General features: G+C 33.0%; 1 protein-coding gene across 3 annotated transcripts in view; it reads right to left on the bottom strand.

Moving 5' to 3' along the window:
- Positions 1 to 14,928, bottom strand: part of PRMT3 (protein arginine methyltransferase 3) — a 118,440-nt gene that overhangs the window by 86,137 nt on the left and 17,375 nt on the right. For all 3 annotated transcript variants that reach the window (XM_069469698.1, XM_069469699.1, XM_069469697.1), the window contains 2 exons: positions 13,002 to 13,067; positions 3,251 to 3,372 (listed from right to left, as the gene is read on the bottom strand). In XM_069469698.1, the coding sequence (XP_069325799.1) occupies positions 3,251 to 3,372; positions 13,002 to 13,067 (188 nt within the window). The remainder of the gene's footprint in view (positions 1 to 3,250; positions 3,373 to 13,001; positions 13,068 to 14,928) is intronic.

Here is a 14,928-nt window from a genome sequence, read left to right as displayed (position 1 = left end):
GACAGAGGAACAGAAGTTATTTTGCTCCACTGTATAAATTTCAAAATTTCAAGTGTAAGACAAAGAGATGCATATGAACAATATGAAAATAGCTATCTTTTCACAATATAAAAAAGGCAAAGGAGAACATTTCTAAAGAAAGAGTACAACGTTGGCTTATCCCAAACAACAAGGTCTGCTTTTCAAACTCTCGGTAGGTTTTAAGTAAAGCAAACTATTGAATGCAACCGATACATACCCTGTATGTAGTTAAGCAGAAACAGAGAATAGCATATTGGCTAGAGGATGGACTATGGAGTCCGGCTGCCTGGGATATAATTCTGGCACCACTTCTAAGAAGTAGTTACTTGATCTGTCTCAATTTCTTTCTTTTTCTTTTTTAAGAGATGCTGTCCTTCTATATTGCCCAGACCAAGTGCAGTGGCTATTTACAGGTGCAATCTAGTACATTACAGCCTCAAACTCATTGTCTCAAGCAATCCTCCTGTCTCACCTCCAGAGCAGCTGGGACTGCCGGTACACGTTACCATGCCCAGCCTCTTAATCTCTATAAGAAGGATACTAATCTACTGTAATTATACCTACATCAAAGGAAATTGAATAGAAAGTACTAAATTAATGTTAGCAATTTTTAAGTTGGAGTACCTAAAGATTGAGTGCTAAGTTGCGTTAACAAAAGTTCTCATGCAGCAACACTCAAATGTATTTACTGATATAATGTATAAGATTTACTTTTAAATATTCCAACAAAAGCAAAACAAAACAAAACAAACAGAAAAAAACATGAAGGGAAATATATCAAACAAGATAGCAAAATGTTGATAAATGTTGAAACTGAGAGATAGGTACATGGAGATTCACATCATTTTCTTTACTGTCATGTATTGTCGAAAATTTCAAAAATAAATTACTTTAAAGAATTTTCAAGAATAATTTTGATATTTCAAAGCAAATGGGGGGCAGGCTATATAACTGTTCAACAATTTTGTGAACAAATTTTTTAAAATTTATTTTAGCAAAATGTTTCTGGTAAACAATTGTTTCCCTCTGCTTTGATCACCATGACTCTGACAATGACTGGCAAAAATAATTTCTACAAAGAACTTTAAACATGGCCATCTAACATAAGACAGATGTCTGCACAAAAATCACTGTATCTTGATAATAATAACTATAACCTTTGAAAGTGTCTATCTGAAAAGAAAACTAGAAATTGAATGACAAGGTATTCAACAAGCAACTAGATGTATAAGCCTGTTCATTAACACTAAAAACTGAAATAACAAATCTGCTTCCTTAGCCTTTTAAGTACATCTACTTGTTCAGTTTCCACACTGTATAAAGGGGTGAGAGGAACATAGACTGGGGCATTATAAGTGATTAGAAAAACAAATCTTATGTCGATATAATTTGTTTTGTTAGGTAAAATCCACCACCACAAAGTCACAATACATGGCTATTCCCTCTGAATCAACAGTAAAGCTGTTACATAATAAAATTTTTCCTCACTAAACTTCTAGGTATATACTCTTATGTGCAATGTCTTAAAATTATAAAAATATGCTATTATCTTTTGCAAACATTTACTTATATTAAAGACATACTCTATCCAAAATGTTCACTTAGCTAAATTTCTTATCAAATATAAACTTAAATTTTAATCATTTTGTTACACTAGCCATGCTTAGCAATAATCTTTGTTACAAATGGAACTTCACTGACAGCTAATGTTAGAGAAAGAAAATATTTGCAATACTGAAACTAATTTTGATTTCTTCACTGTACTTATCTATGCTTCATTACTACAATTACTTACTATCTGATACTCAAGCAAGATTCCAGAAATACTTTGTACATAGCAGGAAATCTCATAAAAATGATACTTTATAAGACTGAAAGGACAAACACTGGTAAGAGTGAAAGGACATTTGACATAGCAAAGAACAGTTTGAAATATCTGCTTCATACTTCACCACTATATTAAAATTAGTGTTCAAAAGTCAAATTTGATCGAAAAATGATCAAAAATCATCATGTCCAAAACTACACACAGAAAACTTTGAAGACAAGTGCTTTGGCTCAATAGTGACTTGAGGCAGAGGATCCCTGTCCAAATAAGTCACATGTCTCTTTTCTACCCTAAAAGTTTGTCAGAGCTCAAGTTTTAGGTCCTAGGTATCTCGTACCCTAATAATTTTAATGAAATGCTATTACGCTAGATTGCTGGGTTTTAAACCTCATTATCACTGTGGACAGACTTTTAGTTATGCATTCACTTAGCTAAAATAACTTGAAGTTCTATCAGAAACATGGCAGGGTAGAATCCTGTAAATACTGCTAAAGCATCATTCTCTGTAGCTCTGGATTTGTAAGTGAAAGAGCTAAAGATGAGATGGGAGAAGCAATTTATTGCCTTTGAGTACATGGAAAAGCATTAACTTATGACTGTAGTCGCTATTTGCTGAATCAAGGACATACATTTTTTTCACATTTCTGCTTCTGCCCACTGGTGCAGAAGCAAAATGCTATTTTAATGGAAATAACACTAATAAACACAAACTGACACCCATTTTTTGATTAAACATATGTAGGTAGCTTTCCTGGAGAGTTGAAAAACACAAGAAATAATTAAATCCCTAACTATTCTGAACTCTCCTCCAGTCATAAATATACCTTAGAAAGTCTCTGACTCTAATAAAAATATTTAGGATTATGTGGAAATAAGAATATTTAGGGTCATATAAGAAAAATATTACTCTTAAATCTGAACAGAATTACTGTGAATATCTTTAAATAATATCTTAAAAAATTTCAAGGCTTTTGGTACAGGTATTAAATTGTCACAAAAGAAAAAGACATATAAACCTTAGTCTTTAGTATAATTGCTATTTGCCAAAGAAAATGTTACTGATATAAATATTTAGTTCTGTAGAGAATCCTGTCAATACTATCTTTTATATCAATGACTTTTAATTTTATATTATTAGAATTAGCATACTTATGGCCATAGTTGGAAAGCTAGAAAGCCATATAAAAATAATTCTCCTAAGCGAGAACTGTGAAAAGATTATTCAACACCACAGCTCAAACATGTCTAGCACAATTCAACTTAAAATCTTATTATTCTGGAAAGAATTTTTACTAAAAGACAAATGTCTTTGGTCTGCATTAGATAGTTACTAAAGACAAGAAAACCTGTTAATCATCAAACTTCCAAATATTCTTAAATGAAGACTTAAGATGTATCTACCTTATGATATCCATTGCCTGGTAAAGTATTTCGGATTGATCAACTCCAAGAACCTTCTTTGCTCCAGCTTTAGCAGCAAACATAGAGAGAATTCCAGTTCCACATCCAACATCCAAAACTACCTGGTATAATTAAAAAAAAAACAGATGTTATCAAAATAGTCTTATTTAAATTCTGTTTCTGTATTAAAAGATCACAATAAAAATTTTAAACTTTACTGATCAAACATGATAATTTCTATTTGAAGAAACTGAAGGTATTATTACTATGGGTTGTTTTAGATTGATAATAGTATAGTTGGCCACAGTCTGTTGCAGCTAGGTCCAAGAATGCTAAATTTAAGAGATTTATATAAAATAAGCAATTTCTATAGACGTAGAGAATTAATGTTTTTAACTTCCCTATTGTACAGATGGTCTAATTTAGGCTCAGTAATTCTAAATTTCAACAGAAATAACTTCTTCAAGTTAGAGTGGCAGGAATTAACCTAAACAGGATAGTATGATCCAGTACAACTGAAGAATGAATGATTATAAAGGAATCAAGGGTGTAGAATATCACCATACCCCCTCCATCCCAAATATTAAATATCTGACTCATTTTAACAACTACAATAAAAACCAGTTAGCTCCCCAAAATTCAGTAATTCGAGAATTTAAGTTGAAAAAAATGATAATAATTGGTGAAAGAAAGTATTCAGAAGAACCAAAGTTTAAGACGACATTGGAAGTGGGCAGGGAGCAACAATTTTCTAAATCAAGAATTTCATATGTTTTTCCTTGGAATGGTATAGTGAAATGTGCTCTGTTCAGAGTAAAAACAAAAACAAGTTCCCAAGGAAACTCTATAAGCAAAATACTTGTAGGTATACTACCCTGTGAAATTGCTTTAAATCTTTCAATATCAATGGCCTAAAATCCTACACACTTGTTCCAAGATATGAAATTATTTCAATGCCCTCAATACCGTAAGTACTTACTGAGCATTACTAAGTGCCAGGCATTGATCTCAGTGATGGGGTACAGCAAGAAACAAGACCAAGTCCCTGTCCTAGGGGTGCATACAATTCTTGTAGGGGAGACAATGAATAAATAGAATATAAAATAATGTCAGGTAGTGGTGTTATAAAGAAAAATCAAGCAGTGTAGAGGTGAGAGTAGGGCAGAGAGGATATGCCCATTTAGAATTTTAGGTAAATCTGAGAATACTTCTGATACATGTGAACAGAAAACTGAATGAAGAAATGTATCTTGCAAAGATGTGGGGGAAGTACATTTTAGTCATACAGGATATTAAATCCAAGGCGTAAGATTCCTAGCAAAGCAAGATGGCCAGTGTGGCTGAGCTAGGTGAGAAAGAGGTCATGTAGAGGTGAGGTGAGGGTTAGGGGGGAGCTATATCACACAGAGGCTCGGATTTTATTCTGAGTAACTGAAAACTACTGTAAAAAAAAAAAAAAAAAACTAGAATTAAGAATCTATTATACTGTTTGCCAATTATTTTATTTTTTCCCTAGGCAATATGTTCACATAGTTTAAACATCAAAAGGTACATTTCTTATTTATCCTTCAAGAAAATCTTTATGTATATTACAATTCATGTATTCCTGCCCCATTTTATACAAATGGTAGCATATTATAACCATTGTGCTACACACTTTCTTTTTTTTACTAAACATAACTTAGAGATCTTTCCATTTCAATTTATACAGCTCCTTTCTTTTATGTAGTTGTATAAGATTCCATATTACGGCTGTATCACAAATTAGCACTCCAGTTCTCTACTGATGAACATTTAGGTAGTTTCTGAAATTTTACCATGACAGTAAATCACCTCATATCTAACCCCATTCACACATGAGTAAATCTATAGAATATATTCCTAGAAGTGGAAATACTGGGTCAAAGATGACATACATATTTATAATACTGCTGGACATAACCAAATTGATCTCCATAAGGCAATGCTGCTCATGAGCCTCCAACAAGCAACATGTAAGTGCCAATTTCTTCACAAGTGAGACTAGGGTATGGAACATATAATCAAACTTTTGGATGTGTGCCCATCTGGCAATCACAAAATAATGACACACTGGTCAAATATGCATTTCTCTTACATGAGATTTAGCATCATTCCATATATTATAGAGCTATCTGTAATTTTATGTAAACTATATACTTATACCCTCTTTCATTTTTCCATTCTTACGGAAAATGCTAGTCCTTTTCTTATCAATCTAATCAAGTGTTAGGTTATTTTTTAAGGAGATTAGCCCTCCATAATATGACTTGCAATGTTTTCTCACATGTACTTTTGTCTTGTGATTCTGTTTACAGTGATTTTTGCTATGCAGAAATTCTTCACCTAGTTAAACTTATGAATCTTTTATGGCTTCCGGATTTTGATCATAATTGGATAGGCCTTTCCCAGAGTCTATCCCATTTCATCCTAATACATCTCCTTCTAGGACACTTATGGTTTCATTAATACAGTTTGCTTTTTAATCATGGTATACACTCCAAGGCATGGTTCCGACTTGCTTTTTTTCAGATTACTAACTAACCATCCCAACATCAGTTATTAAATAGTTTGTTTCCTCCACTGATTGGGTATGTGACCTTTCGCATTCATTGAAATTTCTGTGCATATTTGGGTCTATTTATGGATTTTAATTCTGTTTTGTTAATCTATATATTCACCCATCAGGAATTATTTTAGTTATAGAAGCTTTACAGAATGTTTTAATATCTAGTAAGGCTGGTCTACCCTCACTACAAATACAGGGTGTCCCAAAAGTCACCATACATAGGGAAAATGAGAAATGGTAGCTAAATGTACCTTTATTTGCAAAATATTCATTATAAATTTTTCCTTTGTATGGAGACTTTTAGGACACCCTATGTTTTTCCACAGTGTTTCTAGATAATTTTCTATGTTTATTTTTCCACATGAAAAAGAGAATCAGCTTGTCTAGGTTAAAAAAAAAAAAGTCTTAGCACTTTTATGGGAACTGAGCTAAAATTAATTTAAGGAAAATGGACAATTTTGAGTTTTCCCACTTAAGAATATGATACAACTTTCAATTTGTTTAAATTATCTTTCACATCCTTTAGTTGTTTAAATCGTTTTACATGTAAGTCCTGCACAATACTAGTTGTTTGTTCCTGCGTATTTTATCTTCTATATTATTTACTATCATAAGTGCAGTTTTTCCTTCCATTCTATCTTGAAATAGAATTGACTCAAGAGAGAAAATCTAAACAGCCTGATTTCCACTGAAGAAACAGTTGTCGAAAGGCTACCACTTTGTGCTGCCTATCCTTCCCCCAGATGGGTTCACAGTGGGAATCTGACTGTTCTTGCACATGTAGCCTGTCTGAGAAGTCAGTATATTTTAACGTAATTACTTTTACAAACATTAAGAATTTTTCTTTTATGATGTAATCTACTCATTGCAAACAGAAACAAAACTTTTAAAATTCCAAATATACTAACAAAAACAGCAAAGAAAACAGTATAATATATAGTATACATGTATGTAGTTTGGGTTATAGAGTACATCAGCTTGAAATAATGTAAGGCAGAAAATGATAATAAAATAGAAAAATATATACAACACAACCATATGTGGTAAGTCCCCAGAAACTATTTGAAATAAAATATTTACAAAATTAAAAAATTAAAAATAAATGAGGGCCGGGCGCGGTGGCTCACGCCTGTAATCCTAGCACTCTGGGAGGCCGAGGCGGGTGGATTGCTCAAGGTCAGGAGTTCGAGACCAGCCTGAGCGAGACCCCGTCTCTACAAAAAATAGAAAGACATTATATGGACACCTAAAAATCTATATAGAAAAAATTAGCCGGGCATAGTGGCGCATGCCTGTAGTCCCAGCTACTCGGGAGGCTGAGGCAGTAGGATCGCTTGAGCCCAGGAGTTTGAGGTTGCTGTGAGCTAAGCTGACGCCACGGCACTCACTCTAGCCTGGGCAACAAAGTGAGACTCTGTCTCAACAAAAAAAAAAAAAAAAAAAATAAATGGTCAGTATGCAACCTAGAAGTTTGATAACACAGTACTCTGGTGATGGTGTTTGGGAAGATCAGAACTCAAGTACTGTGTATGGAAAGACAAGCTGGCAGCACCACTGGTAACACTGTACAGAGTATACCCTTTTTGACCCAGGGAGTTCACTGCTAATTTATCTTATAATTGTACTCACGTAAATGTTTTTAATATTTTATATTTTTATATGCAGCATTGTTCCTAATATAAAAAACTGAAACAATTTATAAACATTCTTACATTGGATATATGAACCATTGAAAGAATGTTAAAGAAAAGATATTCAACATCACTAATCATTATGGAAATTTAAATCAAAACTATACTGGAATACCACCTCACACCAATTAGGATGGCTACTATCATAAAAACAGAAAATAACAAGTGTTGGCGAAGATGTAGAGAAATGGGAACCCTTGTGTACTGTTGGTCGGAATGTAAAAAGGTACATTCACTGTGAAAAACAGTACGGCAGCTCTTCAAGGAGTTAAAAATGGAATTACTGTATGACCCAGCAATTCCGCTTCTGGATATATACTCAAAAGAATTAAAAGCAGGGTCTCGAAGAGATATTTGTCCCTCTATGTTAATAGCTGCAAAATTCATAATAGCTAAAAATGTGGAAGTAACCTAAGTGCCCACTGACAGATGAATAGATAAGCAAAATGTGGTACATAAATACAATGAAATAATATCCAGCCTTAAAAAATGAATGAAATTCTGACATTTGGTACAATGTGGATGAACCTTGAGAACATTATGCTAAGTGCAAAAAGCCAGTCACAAAAAGACAAATACAGTCAGCCCTCCATATCCCTGGGTTCCACATCCATGGATTCAACCAATTGCAGATTTTAAATATTCAGAAAAAAGAAATTGCATCTATAGAGAATAAGTACAGACTTCCTCTTCTTGTCATTATCCCCTAAAACAATATAGTATGACAACTATTTATATAGCACTTACATTGTATTAGGTATTATAAGCAATCTAGAGATGATTTAAAGTATATGGGAAGATGTGCACAGGGCATATGCAAACACTACATTATTATATATAAGGGACTTGAGCATCCATGAATTTTGGTATCCGCAGGGGGGGTCTTGGAACCAACCTCCCCCCTCAAGACACCAAGGGACAACTGTACTGTATAATTTCACTTATATGAAGTACTTAGAGTAGTCAAAATCACAGAGATAGAAAGTAGAATAGTGATTGCCATGGCAAGGGGGGGAATGGGGAATTACGGTTTAATGGATGTAGTTTCAGTTTTAACATGAAAAGAGCTCTAGAGACAGAAGGTGCTGATGGTTGCAAGACATTATGAACCACTGATCTGTACACTTAAAAATGGTTAAGATGGCAAATTTTATGTTATATGTATTTTACCACAATAAAAAAAAATGGAAAAATAAATAAGGAATGTTCTCCAAGAAAAATTGCTGAGTGAAGAAGGTTAAGTGCAGAAGGATATGTATAGTATACTCCAATTAGAGTGTTTTTTGGGTAAGACTATACATATATACACACACATGCAAAATATATACATATGCATATATGTGGGTGGATACATATGTATATACATATATTTATGTAATCCATATTTAATCTTCATTTTGCAAACAAGGAGAGCATACTTCAGAGAGGGAAAGAAATGGGTCCAGCCAGGATCATAGAGATAGTAAATTTTACAGCCAGCATTCAAAAATAGGTCAATCTGCTTCTAAAGCCTATATTTTAATTATATTTTTAATTGTATATTGATCATTTATTACATCTGGCTCAGAATTAGCTGGATCAGGCAGATAAACTAAAACTTGATAGAATCCAAAAAAGAGGTAGAAATAGCTAACATTTCATAAATAAAATGAGCTAACATTTTACAAAGTAATGAAGGAATCCAATTCCCTTTTTTCAAAAATAAATAAATAAATAAATAAAAATAAATTAATTGTAACTGTAGATAATAACCAGAAGCATAAAGAAGGCACCTCACTGGGAATTTCTTCAATGAACTACAAATAGAAATTAATTATGAGTGGGTGATAACACGATTAAATACCACCCAAAGTTAAATTAATCTGAGAAACCATATGGTCTCCACAGGAGCTTTGTGAATTGAAACAATACTAAGAAAGGAAAGAAGGAAAAGAGGCAGGGAAGAAGGGACATAGGGAGAAGGGAAGGAAGGAAGGAAGGGAAGGAAACATTTTTAATTACAATCACTCTTTTGAAAAGTAAATTCCTATTAGGCACTATATAATATGATATAGAAGCTAGTGTGTGATATGAACTTTATCTCATGGAAATAAAAGCAAACAGAGGCCGGGCGCGGTGGCTCACGCCTGTAATCCTAGCACTCTGGGAGGCCGAGGTGGGCGGATCGTTTGAGCTCAGGAGTTCGAGACCAGCCTGAGCAAGAGCGAGACCCCATCTCTACTAAAAATAGAAAGAAATTATATGGACAGCTAAAAATATATATAGAAAAAATTAGCCGGGCATGGTGGCGCATGCCTGTAGTCCCAGCTACTCGGGAGGCTGAGACAGGAGGATCCCTTGAGCTCAGGAGTTTGAGGTTGCTGTGAGCTAGGCTGACGCCACGGCACTCACTCTAGCCTGGGCAACAGAGTGAGACTCTGTCTCGGGAAAAAAAAAAATAAAAAAAATAAAAAAAATTAAAAAAAAAAAAAGCAAACAGAAAAAATAGTAATAAAATTTAGGAAAAATTATATTATTTCACACAGTTTTAAAAGAATTACATTTAAATAATTTCATGATCATATCCTGTCATGCATAACACAAAGAAGATGCGATATATATGAAAAATAGTGTGAATTAACATGTCATTAATGGACCTCATCCTAATTACTAACTCATTCTACATTAACGTTCAAAGTGCAGTGGCACAGAGTTAAGAGCACTAGACTTGGAGTAAAAAGCCTCAGATTTTTATTTTTAGTTGAACGTTTTGGGGCAAGTCAATTATCCTGTTGACTTGAAGTTTCTTAATTTGTAATATGGAAATAAATACTTGGTCTGCCTAGGTATAGGTGTATTGTATAGTGACAATGAGACATGTTTGAAAATAATCTATAAATTATCAAATGCTATCTAAATATATGGTACTATATTTTCTAATAGTATAAAGTATTATTTGAAAATATTAAAGTTCTAGATTTCATATTGTTATACCCTGAATGTGCATTAAGTTAAAAATTAACATGTATAATATTTTACATTACAGTATATTTTTGAGAAATCATAAATGCCAAGTAAAACTCATTAAACATTGATAAAGTTAAAGGCAAAATTCCAAGGGAAAATACTCCCAATTCATTAATAAGCCCTTTTTTGACTCTGGAAGATTCAATCTCTTAGTAAAAGAAGTTCAACATAACAAAATAATTACACATTATTTTCCCTGGTCATACTTTATATATATTAAAATGTATAAAATACACAAAATTTTTATAATACTGTACAATTAAAAAACTAGAAGCAAAAAGTGATGCTGTATAGGTCTGTGTACTCAATAAGAATTGTTCCATGTATACAAAAATATTCACAAATACTTAATTTCTTGATGATTAATCTTAGGATTACTAATATTTCAGCCTTTTCAGTCAAGAAAAAAGTCTATCCAGAAGCATACTGAAAGAGAACCTTCTAACTTACTTTCTCAACAAATTCCTATGGTATTCATATCATAAAGTATTAAGAAAAGATGGTTCAGGCCGGGCGTGGTGGCTCACGCCTGTAATCCTAGCTCTCTGGGAGGCCGAGGCGGGTGGATTGCTCAAGGTCAGGAGTTCGAGACCAGCCTGAGCAAGAGTGAGACCCCGTCTCTACTAAAAATAGAAAGAAATTATATGGACAACTAAAAATACATATAGAAAAAATTAGCTGGGCATGGTGGCGCATGCCTGTAGTCCTAGCTACTTGGGAGGCTGAGGCAGGAGGATCGCTTAAGCCCAGGAGTTTGAGGTTGCTGTGAGCTAGGCTGACACCATGGCACTCACTCTAGCCCAGGCAACAGAGCGAGACTCTGTCTCAAAAAAAAAAAAAAAAAAAAGATGGTTCAAAGAAAGACAATGATGATGTTTTTATAACAAAAAATCACAGAATTTTAGAAGTAGAAAGTATTAAAAAAAAAAAAAAAAAAAAACTTTCCAGGTGAAGCCCAAAGAGATTCACCACTTGCCCAAAATTATATAGCTGGTTCCTCACTAGTGATTCCCATGCTTAATTTCTATACAGCATATTAAGGATAAAATAAAACAAAAATCTCGGCATAATCTAACTGGAAATATAAAGTAATATTATTAATAGTAACATAATCTGCTTCACTGGAAACTGGTTTTTTAGACAAACACATTAAATAATTTCTAGCACTTGAGTACAAATATAAAACTATGAAAAAATTCTTCAGTCTCCACTGCAATAACATATAAAAAGCATACAAAAAAGCTAAATACAAAGCACTAATAACCATGATTTTGAAAATGAAATAATTTGTCTATGGTGAGAATCAGCAAAAACAAACATACACACCATTATAAACCTTTCATGATACGCAATGCTTTGGCCAAAAGATATCAGAGCACCATATAAATTTCAGCACATTTCTGTCCAATTCAGCTGACTCGCAAGTGAAAGAAACACTGCTCTCAGGAAAGAGGTACAGAAAATGAAAAGCCATTCGAGATTATATTCCAAACAATATAAAAATCAGGAAAAGGGATTTTCAAAACATAAAGGTTGTTACTACTGCAATATCATGTAAAGCCCATGAAATAACCTCAGAGAAGTACCTTTTAAAATGGAGGTGGAAAAGGGAATTTTAAAACCTGATGTTATACAAATGTTCTTAAAGTAAAAACAGTGTGAAAAAAGTCCCAAGCAAAGGCATATAAACGGCAGAAGTCATAATATTCTTTACTAAATTAATGGATGAATTTTCAATAAGGAGGAACAAACAGAGAAACCTGAACTTTTAAGTAACCACGCCAAGGTAGAGAGGGAGGAAAAGAGGGAGTGAACAAGAAAAAAATGAAAAAAATTTGTAAGTAAAGGAAGATAAAACAATCCATACAAATTTCAAACATTCACTCATGCATACACACGCACAGGGTAGATGATCATTTTTTAAATAACCCGAGGCAATATTAAATATAAAACATTAAATATTAAAATATAAATATCTCATAAATGGCAAATTAATACAATATTAGAAGAAAGCATATAAGATAAATTCCACCATACAATATATAACCCTACTCATTAATAAATTATTGTTCTTAAAATTATTAATTTTTAACTACTCTACATAAACTATAGTAATAATTAAAACTATTCTTTGATACAGGGCTTATGTGATACATGTGAAATTCACAGGAATAACTGTAAATCAAAAATACGGTTTAAGCAAAATTATCTGAATAAGCAAAGTTTAACTAAGCTATGTCACTGTAATTAATGACTTTTAGTTTTAAAAAAGAGTATACTGAATGACAGCAACAATCAGCATTTCTGTTATCAGTACGCTGCACCACAGAACAGCATCGTAAAAGTCTTCCATGAAATAAAGCCAGAATACGTTCAATCAACTGCTATCACAATGATGACCCTAGAGAGGCTTTCTACTGCCCCCAAACAACAAGAAGTGTACAATTCTGTAGCCCATGCTACTCACCTTATCTTTAAAGATATGCGGGTTTTGGTATATAAAATCTCGGTAGCTTTCTGTTCGTACTTTGTCCTAGGGTAGAGAGAGGAAAACATTGTTTATAGGATAGTCTGAACAAACAAATTTTTTTTTAGAGAGATATTTGCTATTTTATCACACATTGCTAGTTTCCACAGCTACTTTTCTGCCTGGAAAACCAAGTTTATTTTTTTTTTTTTCTAAAAGAAAACAATAAAGAATAGAAATAGCAACAACACACAAAGAAAACATCCAAGAACATCACTGAAAGTCATATAAGCTCTAAGTTCTTAAAATGTATACATTTTCCTTTTTATATGCATTACCAACGTAAGACTTCAAGTGACAATTAAAGCTAACAGAAGACGAACATGATGTTTTCTCCCTCAAATAGGGCCTGGAATCTAGAACCTAACTCCCTCCCTATACTAGAGCTACCTTAAAATAAAAGAAAAAAAAAATAAACGTAAAAGTTGCAGTTACATATGAAAAACGAAGCTAAATTGAGTGTTTTCTAAGAAAGTCAATGATCAGAACCTATCTGATTTATAATTCTGCTTTGTTTCTAGAAATTTCTATAGTAGGAAATGATGCTTAAAAGCCTGCAAGCCTAAAAGTAAATCATGTGAGCCCTGCAACCCACATTATGAGACTCCTACACTCTGGAGTCTCACATGACCTGTGACCAAGGCAGGCATTCAACTCTAACATTTATGTTGGTTGCTGAACAAAGCTGATTCCCTAAGTTGAGACACATACTGACTACAAAGTAAGCAGTTAAGGGCTCTGTTGCCAAGTAAAATATGATTATGAAAAATAATCACAGAATGAGATTTCTTGTTTTGGGTTTCACACTAGGTAAAAATAAAACAGTTACACCGAATACTACAATGTCAAAATGTTATTACAAACCATACTCCCCAAAACATTTTTATACCGATATTGGGATATTTTTTAAAAGCCTACAAATGAGATCTTATATTAAAAGGTAAGTCATTTTACTTAATTACTAGACCTACAAAGGGAAATAGCCATAATTAATTCCATGTTTTCTGATTATTTCTAATTGCTTTACAAAAAATTTTAAAAATAAGGTTTATTAAATCTTCCCCTGAATATTATTTTAAGAATTACTTAGATAAGTAAATTTTGATATCCTAATTTTAAAACTGTCTTTTTAAAAAATCATACTATTTCATACATTTTTCCCTTTTATACTCCTCTTACACTATAACCAGAGATTTTTTGCTGAAACAACAAACCTGCAAAGGGTGAACATCAGTCAGGAATGCAGTCACTTAGAAAGCTCTCACCAATCATACTGCCTCACCACTGCTTCAACTTAAATCAATAGAATCCCAACTGCTGTCCTAACTCCACGCACTACCGCTCGAGTGAACTACAATTGTTCATTCTGGATCTTTCTACATATTCATCAGTTTTTGTTCATATGCTCACCCCACTGTAATGAAATCAAAAGTATATCAAACATAATGCCTTGTATCTAAGCAGAGCTTCAATTTAGTAACTGAATTTTTGAAAGAAAAATCCAGTGAGCATGAAAACGCAAGCAAACAGAAGACTAGCCTTCATAACCATTTCTAATTATTTATCTAACAAAGGCTAACACTTCAATACAAAATAACAAAGTAATAAACAAAAATTTAAAAAAATGATCTTTTGTACTAACCTATTAAAACTAAGAAACACAAAAAAACAAAATTGCAGCTCTAATACTCAGGAGCAAGATAGTATTTTAACACTAGGAAAGTGGCATGGCATTATTCCTACAAATATATAAAAATATTTAAGAATGAGGGTAAAGACATCGTATAACTAAATTTTAGTTATACAATTAACAATGTTTGTAATTTATAGGCTTGTGAAGGTGGACACAAAGCATGAGTCAGCTGCA

Source organism: Eulemur rufifrons, chromosome 6 (assembly GCF_041146395.1).
Source record: "Eulemur rufifrons isolate Redbay chromosome 6, OSU_ERuf_1, whole genome shotgun sequence".
NCBI lineage: Eukaryota > Metazoa > Chordata > Mammalia > Primates > Lemuridae > Eulemur > Eulemur rufifrons.
This window is presented reverse-complemented; position numbering and strand designations above follow the sequence as displayed.